The 25,695-nt window shown below is 42.5% G+C and overlaps 4 protein-coding genes across 4 annotated transcripts in view; 3 read left to right on the top strand and 1 right to left on the bottom strand.

Moving 5' to 3' along the window:
• Positions 1 to 1,613: 1,613 nt before the first annotated feature.
• Positions 1,614 to 4,867, top strand: lrrc20 (leucine rich repeat containing 20). The gene is made up of 5 exons (XM_008288835.1): positions 1,614 to 1,812; positions 3,489 to 3,581; positions 3,801 to 3,950; positions 4,138 to 4,305; positions 4,394 to 4,867. Exons 1-5 carry the CDS (start codon positions 1,809 to 1,811, stop codon positions 4,528 to 4,530), a joined length of 552 nt encoding a protein of 183 aa, XP_008287057.1. The 5' UTR covers positions 1,614 to 1,808; the 3' UTR covers positions 4,531 to 4,867.
• Positions 4,868 to 7,301: 2,434 nt separating this feature from the next.
• On the top strand, positions 7,302 to 10,699 carry ppa1a (inorganic pyrophosphatase 1a). The gene is made up of 11 exons (XM_008288834.1): positions 7,302 to 7,362; positions 7,522 to 7,580; positions 8,299 to 8,352; positions 8,601 to 8,720; positions 8,810 to 8,896; positions 8,980 to 9,106; positions 9,190 to 9,317; positions 9,552 to 9,637; positions 9,880 to 9,949; positions 10,292 to 10,331; positions 10,419 to 10,699. The coding sequence occupies exons 1-11, from the start codon at positions 7,302 to 7,304 to the stop codon at positions 10,445 to 10,447; spliced, it is 861 nt and encodes a 286-aa protein (XP_008287056.1). The 3' UTR covers positions 10,448 to 10,699.
• Positions 10,700 to 12,870: 2,171 nt separating this feature from the next.
• sar1aa (secretion associated, Ras related GTPase 1Aa) lies at positions 12,871 to 18,657 on the top strand. Its single transcript, XM_008288833.1, has 7 exons — positions 12,871 to 12,936; positions 14,118 to 14,190; positions 14,444 to 14,563; positions 15,111 to 15,176; positions 16,187 to 16,290; positions 16,374 to 16,505; positions 16,615 to 18,657. Exons 2-7 carry the CDS (start codon positions 14,133 to 14,135, stop codon positions 16,729 to 16,731), a joined length of 597 nt encoding a protein of 198 aa, XP_008287055.1. The 5' UTR covers positions 12,871 to 12,936; positions 14,118 to 14,132; the 3' UTR covers positions 16,732 to 18,657.
• A 2,019-nt stretch (positions 18,658 to 20,676) lies between these two features.
• The window catches only part of LOC103362472 (SPARC (osteonectin), cwcv and kazal like domains proteoglycan 2), a 58,364-nt gene continuing 53,345 nt past the window's right edge, over positions 20,677 to 25,695 (bottom strand). The window contains exons 9-11 of the mRNA XM_008288832.1: positions 25,246 to 25,308; positions 24,168 to 24,305; positions 20,677 to 22,444 (exon numbers count right to left, since the gene is read on the bottom strand). Coding sequence (XP_008287054.1) covers positions 22,299 to 22,444; positions 24,168 to 24,305; positions 25,246 to 25,308 — 347 coding nt within the window. The 3' untranslated portion in view covers positions 20,677 to 22,298. The remainder of the gene's footprint in view (positions 22,445 to 24,167; positions 24,306 to 25,245; positions 25,309 to 25,695) is intronic.

The following is a 25,695-nucleotide window of genomic DNA, read 5'->3' as shown; positions in this document are numbered from 1 at the left end:
GTGTGAATATTCCAGCACTGTTTTTATCATACACGACCATTTGTGCTTCTGTAAATTAATGTGTATTTATTGTAAATAATAATAAAAATATTTATGTACAATTGGCCTACGTGTTTAAGAATGTGTAGAAATAATATCTGAGCTAATGTGGGTCTGGTTTCAGATCATAGCCGACGTTTTGGTACTAAAAATGTCTGTGGTGGTCAAGTAGGGAAGCTGGCAGCTACTGTTTTTTGAGATTTAAAATTTGGTTAATTTCAGCTTTTTTATTGCCAAGTGAGCTCTCACACACAAGGACTGTGGTGTGGTGACTGAGACTGGTACACAACAATAACAAGACAGGAATAAATATAGAAATATAGATCTGAGAAATTCAAAATAAAATATGTAGAAGAAAAGTATGAATAAAAAAGTACTATGAAAAGAGACATGAACCAAGTAATAAATTAGGAAACAGTTTAAATGACAATATTGCTGATGTAATGGTGATGCACAGAGGCAGTGCAGCAGGAGTCTTTAGTGGTTTACTGGCTGTTTATGACGGATAAAGTTTGATCCCACAATTCATCATTTTATTTGAGCTCCTGTGTGGCTTCATTAGTTCAATGAAAATCATGTTTTTATAGAAAACTACATCTATCTCTCACAGATTTGGGGACTAATACTGTTTAGCTATGCAGTACATAAGTGATTTGAACTGATCAGACAGCTTTCTGGTCAAATCAGCTGTTCTGTTTGGTCATATGAAGACACAACAGACCCGTCAGTGCTCACACAGACGCACCAGCACAGGAGGACTTTTCTAGTTTTAGGGTGTTTCGGTCACAGTGAGTCAGCCATAATAAAGCCTTGTATAGGGCAGAGATATCCAGCAAACGCTCCAAAGTGGCTGTTAGTCGTAACAAAGCTAAACTAAATTCTATTCTTGTGAAGCCAGACAGCTCATTGTATTGAAATCCTTTGAAAATACACCGACTGACTGACCAGGAATTTTCCAGAGTCACGGCCATGACGGTGGTCAGACTGGGAGTAGTTGACCAGGAGTCAGAGGTAAGACAGCATTGAACTTTCTAATGGCAGCCTCAGGGGAATATAGAAAAAAATCCTCATTACAATTTACTTTTGTTTTCTCTCAACAACAGATATTTAACTAGCAGCTATTGTGATCATTCATACATAAGTCATTTTTCAAGCAGAAATGCAAAACATTTGATCTGTCCAGCTTCTCAAATGAGGTAATTGTTAACTTAACAAGAAATGTCTTTAGAGTTTGGACAGAACAAGATATATTTAAGGGCGTTAACTTGAGTTTTGAGAAATCATGTCGTGTATTTTTTGGCCTAAAATATAAAAACTAAACAAAAAAATGTTTCCTTTGTAAATATAAAAAGGCTCACATTCACTTCTTTTAAAAAAAAAAACATATAATACTGACCTTCCATACCTTTATATTGATCCGTGAAGCTGCTGTTTTATTGATTTTATTGATATTGATTGATTTATGAGCTGTCTGCAACATCCCAGCGCAGGACTGACTCTCACCAACGGCCTGGCTAACTGTTAGCTTGTAGGCTAACGTTAGCTCAAGCGGTAGCACCGGTCGCGAAGCAATAACCACCGAGTTTATTCACTTATTTGCTTACAAACGGTGTATCAAGTAGGTTTTACTTGTCTAAGAACATTCCGGTGAATCAGCCTCTAACGGGCTAAAAATACACACTCACCCAGCTGGTTACGCCGCTGTAGCTAACATTAGCTAACACCGGCAGCTGCCAGGCTCTGTAACATTAGCCAGCCGTTTGCAGCCTATGGGTGAGTAGCTTCGTCCTCAGTGGAACACAAAATAAATCGTATTTTTATAAGTTTCTGTCCGTGGCAGGCCTAAGGTTTGGTTTTCCGATTAGCTGACTAAACTGTTTAGAAATGGGGACTTAGATGTTGTATAGCTAGCAGTAGTGGGTTAGTGGCTCAGTCAGAAGCAGAAGTAGAACATAACGGCTATAAATATTCTTATTTCTGTTGGTTTTCTGGTGTTTCACGTTGCTGTGGCTAAGTTAGTATTTATTAAAAAGTTTTGCTGAGTTGAAATAGGAAAAAACAACCTGTTGCAGGCCACTTTGCAATCTCACAGATTTTAAAACATTCTCAATATTTACCTGGTTTTCTTTACCATGACATTACTACAGAACTATTACAACATCTAGTATTCAGTATTTATGTTTGTTTTTTGTATCCAGTTCTGTGTCCAGTTGTATTAAATGAAACTTCTCTGCATAAATCAGTTCCTTAAAAAGCTCAAAATGTTGAATGTGGGCATTTTATTGATTATTGACATCTATTATTCTGACTTTTAGTTTTATTTATGATGCTTCACTGCCTCCTTTATTAGCTTGGTGACAGTGGGACACATGTATGTGATGATTTGGGAAAAATACCTAAAAGAAATTGCAATTTTTCTGACCGACATGCTTCAGCCAAATTATATCTGTGTAATATAGTTCAAACATGAATGAAAATAACTGCAGGACATACCATTACACAAGCAGGATGGTTGAAATGAGTGAAATGATTGACTCGATGGTTAAAAGTCAGAGTCAGACACGCTGCATGTTTCTGTCCTTTGTCATCTGCTCACTGCATTGTTTCAGTAGAGCTGCAGTGATTCATCAGTTAGTCATCAAACCCTTTTCAACCAATCTGGTTTGATTGTTGATTAATTGGCTTGAAGGAAATAATATTCTGAATATTCTCTGGTTTCCTCTGTGACAATAAACCGAATGTCTTTGGGTTGAGACCAAAACCCGACATTTGACGAGATCTCTTTGGGCTAATTGAGGACAGATTAATCAACAGTGAAATCAATCATTAGTCGTAGCCCTAGTTTGGCATCACATTTTTTGATTTTGAAAACTACTCAAGTGTTCAACTTACAGTTTCGCGTCCCTCGCTCGCCGTAGGCTCCTGTGGTCGATGGACAGAACCTGTGATCCATAAACAATACGATATAAAAATGCATGTTAGAATCTGTAATGTAGAAAATATAAGCAAAGAACACAGAAAGCACCGCCGTGATGCTGCCTCTGTGTTGCATGAAGCCTGAAAAATGAATGACTGCTGATGCATTATTACATGATACTGCATTAGAGGCGACTTACATGAAGTGTGTTCCAGTCACATAGGTGCAAGACGGCATCCAACAGGAATGACTGCAGCTTGTTCACAGTGCAAATACGTCAAAGCTTTTTCTCATGTGGCCTACAAGACATAAGAAAGTGCTGTCTTTGCTGGAAATGTGTGGTTTTAGCGTGAAGCCGAAGATAGGCAGTGACTGTGCTGCGCTGACTTCAGTGGGAAGCTGAGTGTGGAGGCAGCACAGAGAAGAGCCTTGACTGGAGCCGTGAACAGTTAGCCGCCGTAGTAATTGTCTGACGGTTCTCCAGCTTATATGAAAAGTATGTCAAAGTGTAATGTTGCATTATGTCCCTCAGGAGCAGTTACAGCGGAGAAAAAAATGGCCGAGGCAGTCGCAAATGTGGCCCGGAGGATTAATGCAACCGTAGAGGAGGGCAAAGATTGTTTGGGTAAGATTCCCTGCACACACATCTATTTAATCTCTCTTCAGCTCCAGAACATGTATTTATAACCCAGGTTTGGAGGCGATGTTATCTCAGGTTGTACCAGCAGGTGGTGACAGAGGCTTGACTTTGATGGTCTACTTTAAATTGTATATTTGGGTATTCAGCTCTTTCCCGCTGTGTTGATGCTCGATTATCTCATTACGGTTTCCTTCTTCTCCGCAGACCTGTCAGACTGCAAGCTCATTTCTTTCCCAGACGGTGTGTTCAAGGTCCTGAGGAGCGTCTCGGAAAACATCCGCGTTATCACGCTGGCTGACAACGAGATGAAGGCCATCTCTAGCAAGTTCTTTTCGACTTTCACTCAGCTCAGAGGTAGTGGATAAAGCACCACACAGATATTTGATTCCCCGCACGAAATGCATGAATTCAGTGTCGGAGGAAAGTGCTGTCGATCTCACACGCTGTTCACCTCGCAGATGTTGACAGGATGTCTTCATGCTGTGAGCCCAGTGCAGACAAGCTGCCCCTCCATTTACTCGTGTCTTGAAATACCTTGCAGAACTGGACCTGCGGGGAAATGTTCTCACCAAATTGCCCGACTCTGTTGGAGAAATGGAGCATCTGACCAGCATCAATCTGGCTAATAACAGCTTCTCGGACTTCCCTGATAAGCTGACTGAAATAGCCTCGCTGGAGAGGATTGACCTGGAGGGAAACAGCATCACTGGTAATAACAATATGCTAATGCATCCTATTTGTGTGAAATGCACGACTTGGTCTGAGCTCACTCTGTCATTTTCAATTTCGCTCGACAGAAATACCGCTGGAGAAGCTGGCCGCCATGCCGGCGCTCAAGTGGCTCAACGTGAAGTCGAACCCGTTGGACTCAAACACTCAGGCCGCTCTGCAAGCTCCCCAAAAGTTTGACGTTTTGTCAACAACAGGATCCTAAAATGTAGCGTGAAACATACGTCTCAGCGCCTATAGACTGCATGCTGTGTGCCTTTGACTACTTGGGTTGGTTCTGTGCCTGAGAGGTGAGAATAAAAAAATACTTGAAGACATCACAAAGCTGTACAAGGACCAGGAAGATGTGTGAGGATGACGTCTTGGGTTGAGCTGTCAGACCTGCTGGCCATCACACCCTGCTGCCTTTGGAGATTTTGGACTTTTGGACGTGAAATCAATCATTGTTGATGCACAATCTGACGTGTTTTTGTGTCAGATTGTAGATTCATAAGGGCTTATTTATTGATCTTGGTGGTATAATTAAAGATTATACTGAGGAAGCCGAGCAGTCTCGTGCCGTTATTTTTCACTGGGTGACAAAAACATCTCCTGCTGCGTGACGTCAGAGACCCACGAGCTCAACGTCAGTTTGTGATGCTTATTTTCTAACATGAACAATTATTGTGAATATTAATTAGTGCTTTTACCCCCTGAGCAGAGTTGTTCCTGATCAGAAATGAGGCAAATGATGTTAGGCTGCATAAATAAATCTGACTTTATACTGAGATTGCATTTAAAGTGTAGCTGAGGAACAGGAGGTTCTTTCAGTAAGAAGTTATTCAATTATTGCCGGTTAATTTTCTGCCGTTGGACTCATTGGTTGTATTAATGTTTATATTTGCATTCATCAAAGACCAACAGACTGGGATCCAAGTCTAATGAACAGCAAGAGAAACTTAGATTTTCACTGACTGTAACCCCATAAGACGACTACACCTGTATGTTTCCTGTAGCGCCTCCAGGCACCTGCTCACTGCTGCACGCTGGGCTGATGCTCATAACAGAACAAAAATCTTTAAAAGAGGCCCTAAAAACGTTCTGTGTACACCACAGAGACTTGATTCAGGGGATTTACAGGACAGAAACAGCATCAATGTTGGTCAAGCTCTTAAAGCTCCAGAGGCTTCTGCTGCTTTACACAAGAGCCATTCAAAGTATTTCACTCAGGCTTTTCAGGAATTCTTTAAATAGCAACGCCGCCAAGGCCGAACCGCCTAAGCTCATGTTTGTTTCAAGCTTTTATCAGCACTGAGGATCAACACGAAGGTGGTGATGCCTGATACGTACAGGATTCACTGGTGAACAAATGGAGTACAAAAGGATTGAAAAACGCGAGAGTAAGACGCCAGACGCTCCTACAAGTCATCCAAAAGGAAAAGTGCCGCGGCCAGGAGAAATATTTAGCACGGCGGCGAGCTTACAGCATCATGTGACTCCTGCTGCCCAGACCGTGACCTCGCGTCGTGCACCAGGATGCCCTCTGAATGCTTTAATTAGCTCTAACCGAAGAAACCTGCAGTCATTTTCACATTTTCTGCTGCTAGGATGTGGACATTAGGCTCTGTGTGGCTGCATGAATATCAATGATGCTCACAGCAGAAGCCTGAATGTGTTCTGGTTTCACAAAACTGCTTCTCTACGCAAACAGTTGCTCCATAATTCCTTATAACCACTAAATTTACAGACGATATTCATGTTAGCTGCTGGTATCAATAGTACCAACAAATCAGCATTTGTTTGTGATACTAAAGTTAATTGCACCGTGTTGTTTGGTGTTTGAATGAACTGTGTTGTTAATTAAACTGCTAATAGCTCCACACACTGAAACTATTTACTGTTGTTTCTGCATTTGGATGCTTGTAATGCATTCATGTAGCCTGCACACGTAATGATGCAAAACATTCAGGTGAATTAGTCGTCTTATTAGCTGCACTACAGTAAAAATTAAATGGATTTCAATCAGTGCAATTATAAGATTTAACCTCTTAAGACCTGGAATCAGCATGTGTGGACAGTATTTTCAATATTTTATTATTGTTATTATTTAATTTTTATTTTTTATTACATTTTTAATTTTTTAAAATAGATTTATGTATATATGTATAATTTTTTTTTTTTTTTTTTTAAATTTTGTATTCTCTGCTTTTTGATCTGTTCAAATAGCAAAGACAGATTTTTTAAAAAATGCATATCAAACAAGAGCTCGGGTCTTAAGAGGTTCATAACTTTCTTTGACATAAAAAATTAAAGCAAAAAAAACTCACAAAAAAGAAGAAACTATAACAGTTTTACTATTATTCAGAATGTTCATACTCTCAGAGCTGTTTAAAACTTCCAAACATGATCACGAGATTATTGAAGTAATGGGTTTCAGGAGAAAAAAAAAATACGAATTAAATATTTATATACATAATGTTTCTAAAAATAGGTCCATTAGTGTTATCAAACAGCCACACGGTGAATCTTGGGAGGCCAGAAGTCACAACGCGGCCGCATCACCTAATCCTGCCTCCTTAATTGGTTTACAGCTTACACCAGTCAGCTCCATCTGTTTTCATCTGAAAAGAGCTCTCAGGAGCCACAGCTTACGAGAGCCAAATGGAAAACAAGTCACTCCACACGCAAAGGTACAAACTTCACATCAGAAAGCACGGGGACAAGTGGCAATAACGGGGGATTAGCGGCTGATTGCTGCTGTGAGCGACTCTGCTGCTCGCTGGGGTTTGTTTACCCTGGTTAGCTACAGATGCCAGTGTTGGATGGGATGCAGGGAGGATGCAGGAGCTGGCTCTGCAGCCCCGCTGTCACATGCAGGTTTCCTAACCCTCGGCTTAAGCAGTGCGCATGCCTGCCCCTCTGCCTCAGTGACTGTCTGTTGGTTTGGAGCTCCTCAGTCCTGCCGAGTTAGTGAGCGGACAGCACTGGGAGGCAAACATGAGCTTCAGCGTGGAGGAGAGGGGCAGGCCCAACACCCAGGACTACAGGGTGTTTTTCAGTAAGCCTTCTGAACCAGCTAGTCTGTCTGTTGGTTTATCATGTAGTCGTTTGGCTTTGTAGCACAGCAGCTGCAGTAACTGAGCTGGCAAGTAGATGTAGAACTGCATAAACGAGATCCCTTCAATTCGCTCTGAAAACGCATCGCTTCTTTTTATAGAGAACTCCCAGGGCAAATACATCTCTCCCTTTCATGATATACCCATCTACGCTAACGAAGCACAGGTGAGCATAGTGTTTCTCTGTTTTCTGCAATTTTCTGGTAAAAAAAACTCCAGCCTTTGCTACTCAGTTTTGTCCAATTGAGCACCTAAATGTGCTAAAATGTGCCTTTTACCAGCTGTGTTGCATCAGGCCTTTATCACAGAAGATTGCATTACCCTTTATCCTGTCTGCTGGCTGTTTTGGCTCCAGGACGGTGCACACAATGAGAAAATCACCACGGCCACCGATCACCGGGTGTAATTGTTCCTCTGCGGTGGTGGACAGATGTTTTCTCCTCTTTTCCACCCAGGAGCAATAATCATTGGGCTGCTTTTACTTCCTGCACCCTTTGATTCAGATTTAAAACTGCCATCACACTGGGACTTAACTGTGGAAAAAAAAAGAAAAGTTTAATATCACAGGTTCAAGCAAGATGGTGAAATTAGTTTTCAAAATAAAAGCACTTGTTCCCACCAATTTAGGGAGCCATGTCGGTAGTATGTTAGTTATGTTTGGTACTTATATTTAGTACAAATAGACATCTGTTTTTTAAGCACAGTAGATATCAGCAAGTTTGATATCTGAGATGCAAAGCTGGAGATTGTCTTCTGGTTTCTAATGAATGTCATGATGCAGGTTTTATTTGACAAGTTTTATAGCGTCTGATGAAACAAATCGATTCAGAATCATTGATAATCACGGAAACACAAATGCATTAATTATCATTTTGCAGAATATCTTCCATGCTGTTGTGGAAGTTCCAAGATGGACAAATGCAAAGATGGAGGTAGATATGTTTCATATATTTCTACGATTCGTGATCGTTTCTAATACTCCATAAATATCGATGGTTAAAAATTCACATTGTTATTATTATTTTAGTTGACACATTTATCTGCGTATTTAAGCTGAAGATCTGATGCATGACGTTAGATTGTAAAACATTTGTGATCTGAAATGCTGCTGAAGAATTAAGTACATTTTACTTTGAAGGTTCAGTTACACATTTTTCCTGTCTCTAACTTTGTTTCTCAGATTGCCACCAAAGACCAGCTCAATCCGCTCATACAGGACGTGAAGAAGGGAAACCTTCGCTATGTGGCCAACGTGTTTCCCCACAAAGGTTACATCTGGAACTATGGAGCGATTCCACAGGCAAGTCCTGCTCAGACTGCTTGTCTTTAAACAACAGGAAGCCAGGATGTGGTTCTGTTGGACTGAACATGCACTCTGTCTCTAAACAGACGTGGGAAGATCCCAACCACAAGGACGGCGACACCGGATGCTGTGGAGACAACGACCCGATTGATATTTGTGACATAGGAAACAAGGTAGTGGATCGTCTCTGATTGTGAGACTTATTTAAATCCCACCGTTTGCAGCCTTTTTCAGAAACGTGTTCTTTGATTCTCAGGTGTGCTCTCGAGGAGAAATAATCAAAGTGAAGGTGTTGGGAACTCTGGCTTTGATCGATGAGGGTGAAACAGATTGGAAAGTCATCGTGATCAATACCGAGGACCCGGAAGCTGGAGACTTTAACGGTGGGAGCAGCCTGCAGTAGAACACGCTGCAGCTACACCAGGCTTCTGTCTTTTAAACTTTGATTTCTCTCATGTTGCTGCAGATATTGATGATGTGAGACGGCTTAAACCCGGATATCTGGAGGCAACAGTTGATTGGTTCAAACGGTACAAAGTCCCAGATGGGAAACCTGAGAACCAGTTTGCCTTCAATGGAGAGTTCAAGGACAGGGTACGCCTCTTTGAGACTTCACTTTGTGTTTTTGAAATGTTCCGGCGTCAGACTTTACACAGCTTCTGAAGCAGCTTCTCATCTGCATCTGATCTGCTCCATCAAAGACAAAACTTGAGTTTATATCAGCAGAATAAACGCGTTTTCACTGAGAAACTTCTGCATAGAACTCCACCCACGCTCGTATCCGCCTCCTTCTTTCCTGATATGTTAATGTGAAAATGTGTTTTCCAGGACTTTGCCATCAAGACGGTGAAGAGCACTCATGAGTTCTGGAAGGCCCTGATTTCTAAGCAGACCAACGCCGGAGGGTTGAACTGGTGAATCCCACAAACGCTCTTCTATGTAGACAGCATGTGAAAGCAAATAATGTGCTTCAGACACTTAGAAGTCGACAGATTGTGGCATATAATTAGCTAAATATAATGCTGCTACACAATAGGACTTAGCTGCTGTGTTTATGGGCTGTGAAGGGCCTTCTTATTGCCCTTTTTGGGGTAAGAAGCAGCAGATTATTGTGTCTTCTTTATTAATAAAAGATCTCCCTCTCTCTGCGTTTCAGCATGAACACCAGCGTCTCAGACAGTCCGTTCTGCTGCTCCGCCGCTGATGCCGAGGCTGTTGTTAAGTCTGTAAGTCTATGATTATCCCGTCCTTAATGACAATATAGACCATAACCTGGCAGCGCACACGCCTTCACACAACAGCAGAGCGTAATTAGCGAAGCGCCCGGAGACACAGAAATGCTAAAGGTGGATTCTTTCTTTTCACTCCAGCTGATTCATTAGGCGACAGAGGAGCGTTTCGTTTGAGGTTGAACAGAAACGAGCATTTTAGAACAGAACCAGTGAAAGGACCTTCATCCCGACAGCGTTTAATGAATCCAAAATATCAAAGCAGGTGTTCCTCTGACCTCTGAAGGTAATCTGCTGAGCTGAAGTAGCACCATTTAATGACTTTGTTAACTCTTGCAGGCGAGTGCGTTTGGAGCTGAAGAGCCCATCCCTAGTTCAGGTGGGTGTTTATTTCATTTACCGCAGCATCTTAGTTTTCTCTGTGAAATCACACATATTTGAGCTTTTTTAAAATTTTTTGTTTCAGTTGACAAATGGTTCTACTACGAGAAGTAACGAGGTCATGAAGCAGAAACATGAAGATGCGAATTCATCCTCCTTCATCTGATTTCAGCAGCACTCATACCGAGCAGACTGGATTTTATATTCAATGTCTTCTCTGTTCACACCTGGATGGCTGAGGGTTTTATAGGTAAAGCTGCTTGTCGTGTGATTGTTTCAGATTCTTTGACATCGTTTATCTTTACTGTACATTAGCCCTCAATTTCATGAGTGTCAGTCTCCTCTAATAAACTGCTCTCAGCCTGGCATCGTGTGCTTTGTACTGATTACATTCTGTCTGGTACATGCTGTGATCATCATTTAGACCTGTGGCTACTTACAGAATATGGATCTAAAGTGGATAATGGTATCCTGATTTGATAAGACCTGCTCCGTCTGTAATCTTTGACAAGAGGAACAGGCACCCATTTTTAGCACAGCACAATAATTCATTTGAGCGTATTGCCTGATGGCAAATCCAATAAATGATGAACTTGGTGTTCTTGAAATCTAATAGCTACTTAACAGTACAAATGGCTGGTTATGAAAAGTCCTTAACTGTGAGTGAAAAGGCCTGAGGGATGCTTCTGCAGGCCGCAATTAAACAATAAGCTCCAATAAGCACTTTAAGTCTTTACAATGTGGTCAGAAACTATAGTTACAACCAAAAGGGGCTCGTATGGAGCCGACAGGATGGGTTCATAATGACATAATGCTGACTGAGCAACTTAATAAAACAGAAGAGGTTGTTCTCTGAAGTGGAATAAGCCTTCAGTGAGCCACATCATTTCTAAGAACATTCAAAGCAATTCAAAGGGACTGTAGACGAAAAATGTAGGATGAAACAGAGAGAAGTCAAATGTAATAAGATGGAACTGACCTGGGGATTTTACAAGCAGCTGGTGCACATCTTCTTCTGCAAATAAAAGAAGAGCACACAAGTGTAATGAATATATGGACTTAGACACAGTTCTTCCTTATTTGTAGATGATTTCTTTATACGGTCAACACTTGTACATAACAGTGAAAGACACTTCTTTCACTTTATTGGTCAGCAATCTGTTACAGTTTTAGAAGACGTACTAAAAACCTTTACTCAGGTAGAAGTACATCATTGTATGAATATGCCATTAAAAGTAAAAACCATGCATTCAAAATCCTACATTTAAGTAAAAATACACACAATATAATGGCCAAGGGGCTGCAAGGTGGTTCAGTGGTTAGCACCATGGCCTCGCAGCTAGAAGGTGGTCGGTTGGTGTCGCGGTGAGGACACCCGGGATCTTCCTGCGTGGAGTCTCCATGTTCTCCCCGTGCAGTGTGGGTTCTCTCCAGGTTCTCCGGCTTCCTCCCACAGTCCAGAAACATGCTGAGATTAACTGGTGATTCTCTGTCTCTATGTGTAGCCCTGTGATAGACTGGTTACCTGTCCAGGTGAACCTGCCTTCATCCTGAGTCAGCTGGGATAGACTCCAGCCCCCCATGACCTTAGTGAGGATTAAGGGATAGAGATAATGGATGGATAATGGCTCAGTATCAAAGGTGAGAGCACTTGTCATTTATTATTTACACTGCTGGGATCTTGATACTAATGCATAAGTTCAGTTTAACTCCTGCGGCTGTTGAAGGTGCAACGATTTACTTTACAAACAATCAGAGATGTGATTCACGTACCGGTGGGTCATGAAGTCATTCTGAAGGGTTGTGAAATGACTACCAGGGCAGGAAAAGAAAAAAAAACAAAGATCTGCTGCACTTTTCTGTAAGCCTGGATAATTGTATTATTAATGGGGGCTCAAAAAGTATTAAAATAAAACCGTGTCAGAAACTGAGAAGGGAATCCAGCCTTTGGTGAAAGTGCACACACACCGTGGGATCTATGAAAAAGGAAGAAATACAAAGAGTCAAAAATAGTTTGAAGCGCAGTAGTCAAGATGCATCAGACAAATCTGTACAAAGCTACAGAACCAGTCCTCATTTTCTGTTATTTGTCACAAATTTGTATCTGAGTTTAGAAATATATTTACAGTAATAAACCTTAATTCAACACTTAAATTAAAATAATGAAAGAATAAAAAAAATAAAAGGAAAATTATAATATATTTTCAAATGTACTTTAGGGAGAACTGTAGTTTTCTCTTTAAAAAAATAACAATAAAAAGGGAAATATTATGACTTTTAATAGCTACAGATTTTTAATGTCATTTTTTGTAAACTCACTATTTTATAAAACTTTACAGGTTTTTTGTGCATTTTAAAAATACATGGAAACAATGTAAAATAAAGAGAAACTATTCCACCAAAGTTTATTTACTTTATGTGTTCCTACCAGGATGGGTTGTTTCTCCCTGACTGTCCGCCATTGAAGGGAGGCGCTAGTGAGTAAACGGTTTGTCAGTCGCCCAAATAGAAACCACGAAGAAGAAGAGGAGGCCCTCTGATTGACTGTTTCCAAGGAGACCACCGATACTACCGAAAAGCTGGGCTGCTGGTCAGTGCTGTAGGTAAGAGAACTGAACTTTATTTAACGTAACACTTCCAAACACCGACACGTTCTGCCGGTTACGTCTCTGAACGACCGGTTCGCTCGCTGCTGGCTGTTTATTAAGCGTATTTTCTGGCCCACGTAAGGGCCAAACTGTAGAAAGAGCCAGAAGTTAGCTAACATGCTCATGCTAACTAGCTAACCAGCGTAATGTAGCTCCTGTTATGTCGGTTTAAATGCTCACACAAGTCACACCGAAATAGGCTAAATGACAGCAAGGCCACAGTTACGTCGGTGTTTTTTAAAGATGGCATATCACATCGGTGTCGACTGTAACTGTCGTTTCACAGTGTGTCAAGAAGATTAACAAATAGCAGCGATATTAATTAGAAATGCTCTTGAAGCTAATCAGTCATTTACGGGGACCTGTTGCCTGCGTTCAGGTGGATTCATCATCACAGGCACGATCCCTGATCATAAGTACAAATGTCGTCTAAATGACCCATTAGCCTTTGTGAACGTTTGGTTAGCATACCCGTTAGCCGCGTGCTAAACGTCTGGATGGAGGTGGTGGTATGTCCTGGATATCTAGAGCTGGATGCTGTCATGTGTGAAGCTAGCACACCTTTTTTCGATTTAAACTTCAATAACAGGAAACGCACAGGTGGAATAAATCTGCTGAATAATAGCCCAGTTCAATCAGGTGTCTTAGTAAGTCCTCACAATAAGCAAACATGCACAAAACTGGAGCTCCTAGATCAACTGATATTGGACTTAAAATGTCATCCATCACACCTGTGTCATGTCAGGACAAAATGGCCTCAGTTAGAAAGGTCTGTTGTTCTGCAAACCGTAGACATAGCGATGAATCCTGCAGCATTTTATTGTTCACACTGTGTAAGCAGGAGACAAACACAAACTCTCTGATATTAAATCATTCAAAAACACTGAGCTTTTACTGCTGGCTGCTAACATAATCCTATTTTCTGGCACTTTTTCTGCATAATGTTGATGGATGTTTCTAATATTTTGTCCTCCTTACACAGAAGCACAAACAAAACTTTTGATAAAACGCACAATAACAGCTGTGACCTGAAAAATTAGGAGCACGACCGAACAAGCGGCGTAAAAGCAGGCGTGTCTGTGTTCCTGTAACTCTTTGCAGGATGATGGAGTAACCTGTGCTTTTTCTTGCTTCAGGCGCACACTGTCAAGATGTCATTTTTATTCGACTGGATCTACAGGGGCTTTAGTAGTGTTTTACAGTTCTTGGGTAAGTATTGCCTGCCGGCCTGCAATGATTTCACAGTGGCAGAAAAGTATTGAAATCCTGAGCTTGGTGCGGATTGTTAAATTATTTACATGTCAGCGGTATTCAAGTGTTGTATGTGCTCCAGACAGCGCAAACCCAAATAACCTGAAGTCATGAAGCGCTGCAGAGTTGTGAATGGAAAAACAGGCTGCAGTAATCTATATTCATGAGGAATAAAACGTATAGCAATTCTTCAGTTTTTGCTTCCTTCCAGGCCTGTACAAGAAGTCTGGGAAGCTAGTTTTCCTCGGCCTGGACAATGCTGGTAAAACAACGCTCCTCCACATGCTGAAGGATGACCGACTTGGACAGCATGTGCCAACGCTGCATCCAAGTAAGGAGAGATTTGTGTTTAGAGATGTGACTGGTGTTGATTAAGATTGTTATTATTATACCATGGGCTGTTATTTAGCTATTTTCTGAAAATATCAAACGTACTGTATGATGTTGTCTTTGTGTTTGCACCGCCTAAGAAATTTAGTGCAACCCAAAACTGCTAATTATGTAGTAAATGAAATGATTGTGGGCTGCAAGGTGGCTCAGTGGTTAGCACCGTTGCCGGTTGGCGTCCCGGTGAGGACACCCAGGATCTTTCTGCGTGGAGTCTCCATGTTCTCCCCGTGCAGCGTGGGTTCTCTCCGGGTTCTCCGGCTTCCTCCCACAGTCCAGAAACATGCTGAGGTTAATTGGTGATTCTAAATTGTCCGTAGGTGTGAATGTGAGTGTGCTTGGTTGTCTGTCTCTAAGTGTAGCCCTGTGATAGACTGGTTACCTGTCCAGGTGAACCTGCCTTCACCCTGAGTCAGTTTTTGACAAATCTTTTGATTTCTAGTCAAACAGTCACAGATATAAAAGGCTGTTTTATTTCCTTCCTCACACAGCTTCAGAGGAGCTGACGATCGGAGGGATGACGTTCACCACATTTGATCTGGGAGGACACGTACAAGGTAAGATCTGTCCTCCTGTCTGCTAGCAATGAAACACTATGGAATTGCTGTGTTTTCTCTTGCCAGCAGTTCTTGGCAAAATCTCACATTAAGCAAGCAAATACACTCTTCTCAGTTTTTTGAAGGTCATTCTTCCACATGTTTAAATTGTCTTAGCACGACCTCAACGTTATGTGGATGTGTCATACATGATCAGACTAACTCATACATTCACCATCGTGTAGTTGCACTATTGTTGTGATAAAGTGCAAAAAAAAACATCATTAAAGAGTAAAGAAAAACTGCTCCTAGATCACAAAATACAGCTGTGGTTAGCTGTCAGTTATAAAGCTTAAGATTAGTGAGTCTGTTTTTTCACTTTTCACTGCCAGGAGTCACTACTGTCATCAGAAACCTGAAAACAGACATCAGTTCTCATGGCTGCCACATGGTGTCTCTACAGGCCCCACGGCGGATCTGTTGTCATTATGTGTGATTTAACATTTTTGTGGGTGCAAATCATCTCAGATAGACTTTCTGAGCCGCCTGGTGTTTTGCACACATTTGAACAGATGAGCCTATGTGGAGGTGGTACTAGTGCTAGAGATGTACATGAAGAACAACAGCCACAGTATTCTAACTCTCTTGACGAAACCACAGCCTCATATTTGCCTTGTACAGTCAAACCAAAGTCCTATTGTTCACTTACGTTGTCTGAGACCATCTTTCATCATCGGTATTAGTTCACAGGGTTGGTGACGTTAATTTCCAGCGTAGCTTCAAAACCAGCTTCCAACTAACTGGTCAGATTAGCTGAGAACAGTCGGTATGTATTCAGTTAAATGTCGTTATATATGAGCACCTGTGAACCGGCAGACTTCTAAATTAAATATTGATTATGATTTCACACAGACACAGCGAAGGACACAATTAAATTTTTATCAGTTCAGGGAGAGAGGAGAGAACTTCACCATCTAGTCGAATCGCTGCAGCAACAGCTAACGCACAAACCGTCCTTCCTGCGTTGACAGCTCGACGAGTCTGGAAGAACTACCTGCCGGCTGTGAACGGAGTCGTCTTTCTGGTGGACTGCGCGGATCACGACAGACTCACGGAATCCAAGACTGAACTTGATGTAAGATTAAACATTTGCTGTGCTGACTGTTGTTTCCTCACAGCGGATTAACGATGATTCTGCTGCCGTGTCGTTGATTTTAGGCTCTGCTAGCAGACGAGACCATCGTCAACGTACCGGTGTTGGTGTTGGGTAATAAAATCGACCGCCCTGAAGCCATCAGTGAAGGAGGGCTGAGAGGAGCTTTTGCTCTCGATGGTCAAGTTACTGGAAAGGTAGGCGACATAAGGAGGACTGATTGTTTTATGAATACAGCCTCTCTGCATGTGTGGGTCCTGCTACCTGCTGACTGTCGTCCTCATTCATCCTTCTTGTTGTTGACAGGGAAATGTCTCTTTGAAGGAGATCAACGTTCGCCCGCTGGAGATTTTCATGTGCAGCGTGTTGAAGAAACAAGGCTACGGGGAAGGTTTCAGATGGTTATCTCAGTACATCGACTGACATGCACAAGTCGAGCTTAACCAGAAGGGATTTAATTGACACATCCTCGTGAAGCATGACAGAGAGTTTGTCCCTTTGTCAGCGACAGCCATCCCAAATTCCAAGTCGTATTATTTCGAGTGTATCCCGTTTAATCCTTAAATTCTTCTATGCAAACTTTTCACAGTGGTTACTGGTGAACTGCCCTAAATGCGTAATTACTGCGAGAGCTAATTGAGTTGCTTGGCATGTTGATTAGGTTACATCACACCTGATTACAATACGTGAGCAGCCAGACATTATGCAAGAATGTAGATGTTTTCGCTTCAGCGTCGCAGTATTTATTATTTAATAGACCAACAGCTTGATTGGCGAGCGCGTAATGAAACGTAAGGACTCGTGGTGATTGTGTTGAGCCGCTTCATGCTTGTCTGACATCAAATTAAGATGGCTGAGATTAGATTTTAAAACGATTAAGTAGACAAATGACTAAATAGAGGAGATTAATTTTACTTCATTTAATCTGAAGATATGCAGCCTCTGCCTTCAAAGCATAAAGCCAAAGATGTATTCTGACTGCAGGATTAGGAGAGAGAGAGAGATTCAACAAAAGACGTCTTCTGTGTCGAGCGCTGAGCCAAAACAACGTCAGAATCCCCGTTCCTTCAGAAACCCCCCGAAACAGGAGAAAAGACAAACAAAGGCAGAGCCGATGGAGTCAAATTAGGCAGCTCACCGATGACTGCGCCGTGATTAACGCGCCGCTCGCTGTCGGTGAGATTTGGCTTGTTTATTTTTGTTACAAGAACTACATTATAAACCATAAAGTCGAAGGCAGCTAATCTGAGACGTGTGAGTCGGGCTGATGGACGTCTTTATTATCTTACTGTGGGACGTACAGCGAGGACTTCACAGATAAAACGTTCATTCAGAGCTCGGCTCTCCACGACTGTCCTGGCTTTACTGTATCATGAGGGCAGTGATAATAAATTACTCTTAAAATGTCAGGAAGCAATAAAGCAGAATAACCAGCTGTGGTGTAGCAGAGACACTCTTACTCCGCTTGAGAGTAGGAAAAAAAAAACACGTAGTTCTGAGTCTTCTTATGGAAATCTGCTCATCTGTTAGTGATAATTAATGTCTGCTTAGCACTGGATGTGTGTTTAGTTGAACCGAGCGTAGATTATTGGCAATACTTTAAATAAGAGCCTAAAATTAAAGGTTAATTTCTTGTTTGTTCCTTCATTCCAGAGCCATATACTGACATGTAATCAGCATGTACGACTTTACAGCAGGTGATGTACTTTTTGACTGTCTAACAGACAGGAGAGTGCACCTGCACACTGTAATATGCTCAGCTGAAAAATCAGTGTTCCAGTCTTATAGTGTTGTTCTGAGTCCACGCATGCCAACATGCTTAGATTTTTACAGTGAGCTGCATAAACGTGCATCCTCATTACGAGGAGCTCGAAATGCATAATCAGGAAGAGAAGCATGCGACCTTTATACCTTATCGACTGTTTCCTGCATCCCTCGTTCACAGGGTCACATTTTCAGTATTCTGTTTGATAAACGCAGGAAAAAGAAAAACAACAAAAAAACAACTAAGATATATGTGAAAACAGATTTTATACAGAGAGGACTTAAGTGTTTATTGAAATGTTGTATGCATGTAAACAAGCTGCTTTTCCTTTGAACAGTGTTCTGTACTGGTTGCTGAACTCCTGTAAATTATGTATCATACGGATGTAAATGCTTGTACAGTAACTGCCCTGGAGCTGACACTATAAAGCACTGGAGTTATTTATAACTGTCTATTACTTGAATTCATGTTTTCCGCTGTTATCTGTACAAATAGAGTTAACGACAACATCCGCACAGAAATCCAAGTGAGTCTTTGGTCCATTTAATAAGTGGTTGAAATAAAACAGTCCTTTTATAGATCCATCGCGGCGTGTCATACTTTGCTTTTGTTTGGTTTTTTTTCCACATACTCGAGTTCCATATTCAGAGTTAGTAAAAATGCTTTTACTCTCAGAAACTGAGAAGCTCGTATTTTGAATTTGTAAATTAATCTTATGAGCTCATCACAGTAAATCAATTCAGCCTCATCACTGATAGAGAATCCAGGTATCAGAGGTAGAAATCATTGACTCATGATCCTCTTCCTTTAGTTATTCGCTCTGCTGTGGCGTCCCTCAGGGCTCCGTCCTAGGCCTCATGTTATTCTCTGACAGTGTTTATTACAGAAGCTATAAAGAATATTTACCTCTATTGCAATTTTCATATCAAAAGCAAAGTTTTAGTTAATTTTTTGTGGACTTAATTTGGCAGCTGTGGCTCAGGTGGTAGAGCGGTTGTCCTCTAATCGCAGGGTTCGATCCCCCGACCCTCCACAGTCAAAGTGGCAAGACACTGAACCCGAAGTTGCTCCTGACGGCAGGCGGCGCCTTGCATGACAGCTCTGTCACCATTGGTGGATGAATGGGTGAATGAGAAACCCATTTGAGTAGCACTAAGGTAGAAAAGCTCTGTCAGTGCAGACCATTTACCATTTTAATGTTATTGCGAAAGCTGATTTCTTTCAAACAGCAAACAAAAACCCTGTTTAGACCGATAGAGTAAGGACGGCGGTAAAATTGCAAAGTTGAAGGCTGTTATTTGCTGGAGATGCGTCCTAATTACTGACTTGTGGGTGGTCAGTGCTCCTGTGATGGATTCGTTTCCCTCCTATAGGCTCCGTCTGCACCTCCTGTGTGCTCTTACTGAGCCATCAGCCAGTGTGAAGCCACAAGGCTGCAATCTTGGGAGTAATTTTTTGGTTCAGACCTGTCATTAGACGCTCAAGTAACTGGAGTGGTGCCGTCGTGTTTTTTTGTTCAGCCGAAAGCCCAACGCTCGGATTTTCTCTTCGCTCTCCAGCGTTTAGAAAGGCTTTGATGCTTTTATCTCCGAGCCTAATTATTGTGATATTGTAATATCAGCAGACTGCAGCTACTGGAGAGTGCTGCTGCCAGGCCTCCAACACTCTCCAAGAGAAGTGGCCACATTAACTCAGTTCTTCCTGCTGTTCACTTGCTGCCTGTCACTTTGTGTTCCAGATTATCTTAAATTCGCACTGCTTGCTTTTAAAACGCTGCTCATGCGTGGATGTGCTGAAACTCTGTGAGTGCAATCCAGGACTTTCGCTTATGGTGCGTTCGTTAATTAAAGAAACGCAAACGGATATAGACAAGGCCAGTTTTCTAATCTGCGTGACCTCTGACAGTGTTGTCTTTCACGTTGGTCATTCAGCGTTTGCGCCATCTGGCAGCCAACTGCTGTAATTTGTTCTTCTAGCATGAGGTGGCAGCTGAGCTCCAAAATATCCCAGCAAACATGCCCATCTGCCAGCAAGAGAAGCGACTCGGGGAGGACTCCTCGCTTTTTCAACATCCTCTTTGTTTTCATTCCACGACAGACTCCGCGATGACTTTGCGCTTAGCTAATACCTCGTCAAACACAATCAGTTGTAGAGACAGCTGTAACAGGCCTTAGCCGGAACGATGCGGCGCGCACCAGGTGGGGGGAAGCAAAGATCACCAGGAAGCAGTTCTGTTCTCCAAAATATTCATATTTACACAACCTGCTCGTGTTTAACAAGCAGAGAACGGCGGCGGGCTGCTGGAAACAGTGTCTGCTCATTTGTGCTGAATGTCTGCTTTTTCAAATCGAGGGCTAAATTTAAAAAGAAACGGAGGTGAAATAAAACAGCTGCAGTCGGTGATACGCATCCTCTCCTGACCGCCGGAGAGGCCAATCAGCCGGGCTTTAGGTTATAATTTTCATTTAATTTCCCCGCAGGCAGAATCGCCTAAAAACACGCTCATGGATAAATATAAAAAGACAGCGTGCGACAGCCGGCATCCCCGTCTAATGTCTCTCCAGGTGAGGCCTGAAACATTCAGAAAAGATTAAAAGTCGACGTACAACTTGGCTCCGGTGCCTTTATTAGTAAAGTGCTCAGCCTAGAAGTACATTCTTAATCACTAACATGCAATACTAAAAACGAACAAATGTCTGGCCTATCGATAGCGTGGATGGAGACGACGATATTCTCATAGAAAAAAACAAAGAAAGAAAAAAAAATACAGTGCAAATTCAAGTATACACACAGAACTTCAAGTAATGCACATTTTATATATATATAAATGTATGTATATATATATATATATATATATAAACACAAAATACAGTATTTCAAGTTGCAAACGCAGAAAGTTGTGGCACATTCTTTGACATGAGAGTTAGCAGAGGACTAGTGGTTTCTACGATGGGTGCAGATTTGTGTGGTTACAGTACATTCTACAGGTTTGTCATAAAAGTAATCCGACTACAAACGTAGGTCCTGTATAGATGTGTGTGTGTGTGTGTGTGTGTCCAGTTAATTCATAAAACATGTACAATTTAAAAACTGCCAGGAGCGTCTTTTCTTGTCGCCTGAAACCACAGGAACCTGAAATCCTCGCAGCTCGTTTACACTGGATTTATATACAAGATCAGTTTGTTTTTTTTGAAACACCGCGTTGTGCTGAACTGCTTTGAAAGGAATGGTTTGACTTTTTTTTGGCAAATGTGCTCGTTTGCTCTGCAGCGAGTCGCCCGTTCATCACCATGAAATAAGTTGGTTCTTTGGGGGGCAGTTCAGGCGGTAGAACAACAAAACCACCGGCTGACGGAGTGAACACAGCACCCAGACATTATTATTCATCATCACCGTGTTTCTGTAAATCCAATATTTACTCCTTTTTAGTTATGATTTGGTTTCTTATCAACTCCTGAGGGAGCTATCGGGCTCTTAAGCTGCTAAATGCTTCGCTGCACTGTAGTCATTTTATATTTCTAGTTTAATTTATACATAAAGTAAAGAAATGTCTATTTCCATTGTGACAGGTGTGAGATTGTTCCTCTCAGTGACTTAATGACTAGTCTGGCATTTTTACTCTAACGGAAACCCAAACAAACAGCGTATAAGATGCTTTCTGCAGCCATTTCTCTGCAGCTTTCTGGTCTTTATGCAAGCACCAAGTATTGATCTTCTTATCTAACCTCCTGCAAGGAAACAAACAAGCACTATTTGCCGAAATGTCGAACCGTTTGTTGATTTCTGATCTCTAGTCATTCCAGCGGGACGGCATCTCTAATACTCAAGCAACTGTTCACACAATACAAAATTACTGGTAATCTCTATATGCATAGATGGCGGTCGGACGAGATAGGAATTCTGATGGACTCTAGCTACCTACGGCGCAGTAGTCGGTGGGTCCCGCTTGTCAGGGGGACAGCAAAACAAAACAAAACGAAAACAACAAAAAAAAAAAGCTCTGTTGCTCAAAAAACAGAGAATAGAATGAAGCAATTACACATATCTAAGACGAAAAAACTGGTCATCATGTCACGGCTGGACCTGCCCCAGCACCACACATCCCGCCGGGACGATGTCCACGCCTCCCCCAGTCCGATCCCAGAATCTTTTGCTTCGAGGAGAGAGCCATGCCTGCAGACTTCCAGGCCAGCGGCCGTGCTCTCCTGTGCGGGCTCAGACGGTCCTACCAGATGTATCCTCCGTCGTCTGCCTCGCCCTCCTCCTCTTCCTCCTCCTCCGCCTCCTCCCCGGTCTCCTCCGCCTCCTTTTCCTCCTCGTCCTCCCATCCCACGCCGCTGCCAAAGTCTCCAGAGTATCCCGCCACTTCATCTAGAGAAGGGATAAACATATACGTCTACTGGTCGCAGAATCACTCGTCGGTATCGGTTCTCTAATCGTGTAACACACAAATTCCTTTCTTGATAAGATCAATGACAAAAATAACAGTTTGTGTTTCTGATTATGAAACCTACAGAGCTACAGGAACGGGTGCAGATATGATTTCAAGTCAACAAATGGCACCGAGAAGCCTTTAAAATGAGCTTAAACATCAAAAATATTTTTAAAAGATATTCTCTGATTCTGACTGCATCTATACATTTTACTTGGGTCTTACATCCTTCAGGATCCAAATCAGGTGTTAATGGATCCTTAAGGATATCTGGAGCTCCCAACTAGTCAGAGCTGATGAAGCCTCTTGGATGAGACGCAGAACGTCTTCAAGGAGCTCATGCAGGTCCAGTTGCTACGATTAAACTACCAGAATTTTACTTAGGAAGGTCCTGAGTAAACGTCTTACTGAGGTGATTGATAACCTTTGTTATGTTATTTGACCAGTTTGTGTATTTTGTGAACATTCTTAATTGTCTTTGCAGGTTAATTCAGGATTAATAAAGTTTCATCTCAGCATTCACGTCCTTGTCTGTTACCCATTCGGTGTGAACTGTTTCTGGGATATACTTACTTCCTGGATGCTACCAAAAGCTGTCATTCAGTGGAATTCATGCATTCTTGTAGCACAGCTACAGCTGCTCTCCATTTACTTCTCCTCGTACCAAACCATGTGTCTGATGAAGGTCGAGCACCAAAAGCATCAACAGTTACTGTCATCCTGCACATCAGACAGTGTGTGGGTCTGTTTTTGGAAACGCTCGCCCGTCGCCCGTCTCTTAAAATGCAAAGAGTTTCTCTGTCTTGTGTTTTGAGATTTAAAACGTTAGGCAGGTCAGCGCACTGAGCAATTACCCCTAACTTAACCCTCTGAACCCTAAAGCCCACCGGTGGCTCTGAGGGTGTTTTATTCTTTAAAAAAACACCAAAATTACAGCCAGAGAAGGACATGATAAAAACAGAAAGGATCGCCAGAATGCTGTAGTTCTCCACAAAACCAAACAAATGTAAAGCTACATCTACATCTCATTAAAGCAAAATTAAAAGTAACGTGTCTGCTCTAACCAGATTCGGGTCAATCAGGAAGCAATTAGTGACTCAAACATTCAGGGATTTTCAGCTGAACTGCAGGCAGTGTTTGCTCAGAGCACAGAGGAGACGGAAACACATGAAAAACGTAAATATCCAAACCAGCCACTGCTTTCCAGCGTTGGTACCAGATCCAGGCACTCGGCAGAATGTTGCACACGTTGATACCAGGTTGTTTTTATAATTTTTGGAAAATAGATAAACAAAGTAAGTAAGCTTTTGGTAGATTTCTAAATGAATTGTGGCGTCATAGCTCTGCTGTACTGCACAAAAAGACTGTTGTGCTGTTTCCAGAGAGACGCAGGACTTTGTATTGCAGCAAAAAATCTTCTCAATGTGACTAAATGTGAAAAAAAAAAACCTGGACATCCCTACTTCCATCCCATCACGTTCACTCATTCACACCTACTGATAGCCAGACTGATTATTATTTGCTTTGGTTGTAACAAACATCCGTATTTTGAGTTCAATCTGCCGTATTTTTTACAACCCACGAGCCAGGTTATGACAAGAAGCAACAACTTGATCAGAGGCAGATTTTCCTGCAGTGAGAAGTGTTTGTTTTGCCTCCTACCGCAGTCGGGGTTGCCATGGATCCTGGTGCCCATCATCTCTCCGCCGTGCTGGTCGACGCACCAGCACTCCCCTCGGCTCTGGTCGCACTGCACTTTCCTGTAGTAGCCGTCCTCGTCGCAGCTGGGAATGTACATCCCTGCAAAGACGCGTGCACACGCCGGCTTCTTGAATATTTACACCCTGGTACAGTAGCAGCCTCATGCTGATGCCTGAGATGAGTGCAGCAAACAAGGATGCCAGCACGCCTTGGTGAACCTGTGACAAGACTATCAGTCTGGATAGAGAGGCAGCTTCGTTTTTTTGTTGCCAGCGAATACCATGGAGACAGAGGAAGCATCTCCCCTGTTTGTTTTACACAGCCATGCATATGCTGGCGGATGGGATTTTGTTTTTTCTCTCTTTTTTTTTTTTCATACAGTATGTTGGAGTGGCATGTAAAAAATGTAGTGACAGCCTCCGTGACAGAGCTCCACTGTTCCAGCCTCCCCCAGGACACTCTTGTCAAACCCGAAAGCGAAGTTCTCTAACAAGCACCACCTCCTCCACCAGCCCCAGAAAACAAGAGGAAAACACAAGAAGTGAGACGAGTGGGCTTCGGGGACGGGCAGGAACAGATCTGTGGGTTTGGAGCTGCAGACAGGAAAGCAGCTGTGCGGTGTGCTGAGCATGCTGGGTAGCTGCTGCTGCTGCTGTGGCGGCGGCGTGGGGGTGTCTGGCGGTGCCAAACGGCTGTGTTAGCCTTGCTCTTTCCCAAAGCCTGCGCTGCCCTCTAATCCCCCCGCCCCCCTCGCCTGATTAGGCCCTAATCCTGGCCGTGTGCTTGTGATCTCTTTAATGAGCCTCCTCCAGCTTCTCGCCTGCTGCTCCGGGCGCTTTTGTTATATAAGTTCACCCAGAGACCCCTGAGCGAGCGTGAGGGCAAACAGCAGCCAGGCGGGTGCGCTTCGTGGCTAATTGTGTTGCTTTTGAATGCATCTGAGGTGAGCGAGTGACAAAAAAAAAAAAAGGTGTCTTGTATGCAGCTTGTAATTTACATTCAACCTGACAGGACTGTAAGGAAAGTGTTTTTTTTTTACCAGGCTTCTTCTTGGCCGCCTCTTGCACTTGGATCCTCTCCAGCTCAGCCAGGCACGGCGGCTCTGCGAGGAGTCACACAAGAAAAGTGATGACAGACAAATACCCCAAAACTGCTCTGCTCAAACTTTATCTCAATCAATGCTCTTCATAATTACACTTTTTTTCTTTTTGTGCGTGGCGCGAGCACATCGATTTGTTTAAGACGTCTTATATTTCATTCCCTGGAGCACGATCGATGGCGGGGAGCTGAGGTGAAAGAACATATGGATGCAGCCGGAGAGCGACAGGGAAATGAGCTGCACCTCCAGAACAGATAGAAATAGAAACAAAGCAGAGAAAGGCACTTTGTATTGACCCCAAAGGCAGTAAAGCTTTCCCAGCGTGTGTGTGGATCCTCACAGAAATGCATCTGTGCAGCTGTGCAGCGTTTCTGTCGGCTTTGCTTCGCC

Source organism: Stegastes partitus, unplaced genomic scaffold (genome assembly GCF_000690725.1).
Source record: "Stegastes partitus isolate 25-593 unplaced genomic scaffold, Stegastes_partitus-1.0.2 Scaffold576, whole genome shotgun sequence".
NCBI classification, from domain to species: domain Eukaryota; kingdom Metazoa; phylum Chordata; class Actinopteri; family Pomacentridae; genus Stegastes; species Stegastes partitus.
This window is presented reverse-complemented; position numbering and strand designations above follow the sequence as displayed.

What these genes read in the sequence shown, in the direction of transcription:
- sar1aa (XM_008288833.1), top strand. Translation starts at nt 14,133, where the DNA reads ATGTCATTTTTATTCGACTGGATCTACAGGGGCTTTAGTAGTGTTTTA. An exon ending in AATCCAAGACTGAACTTGAT is followed by an intron (nt 16,291 to 16,373) that starts GTAAGATTAAAC and finishes CGTTGATTTTAG; the next exon opens with GCTCTGCTAGCAGACGAGAC. An exon ending in ATGGTCAAGTTACTGGAAAG is followed by an intron (nt 16,506 to 16,614) that starts GTAGGCGACATA and finishes TGTTGTTGACAG; the next exon opens with GGAAATGTCTCTTTGAAGGA.
- ppa1a (XM_008288834.1), top strand. Translation starts at nt 7,302, where the DNA reads ATGAGCTTCAGCGTGGAGGAGAGGGGCAGGCCCAACACCCAGGACTAC. An exon ending in TTTGTGACATAGGAAACAAG is followed by an intron (nt 8,897 to 8,979) that starts GTAGTGGATCGT and finishes TTTGATTCTCAG; the next exon opens with GTGTGCTCTCGAGGAGAAAT. An exon ending in AGAGCCCATCCCTAGTTCAG is followed by an intron (nt 10,332 to 10,418) that starts GTGGGTGTTTAT and finishes TTTTTGTTTCAG; the next exon opens with TTGACAAATGGTTCTACTAC.
- lrrc20 (XM_008288835.1), top strand. An exon ending in GGAGGGCAAAGATTGTTTGG is followed by an intron (nt 3,582 to 3,800) that starts GTAAGATTCCCT and finishes TCTTCTCCGCAG; the next exon opens with ACCTGTCAGACTGCAAGCTC. An exon ending in GACTTTCACTCAGCTCAGAG is followed by an intron (nt 3,951 to 4,137) that starts GTAGTGGATAAA and finishes AATACCTTGCAG; the next exon opens with AACTGGACCTGCGGGGAAAT.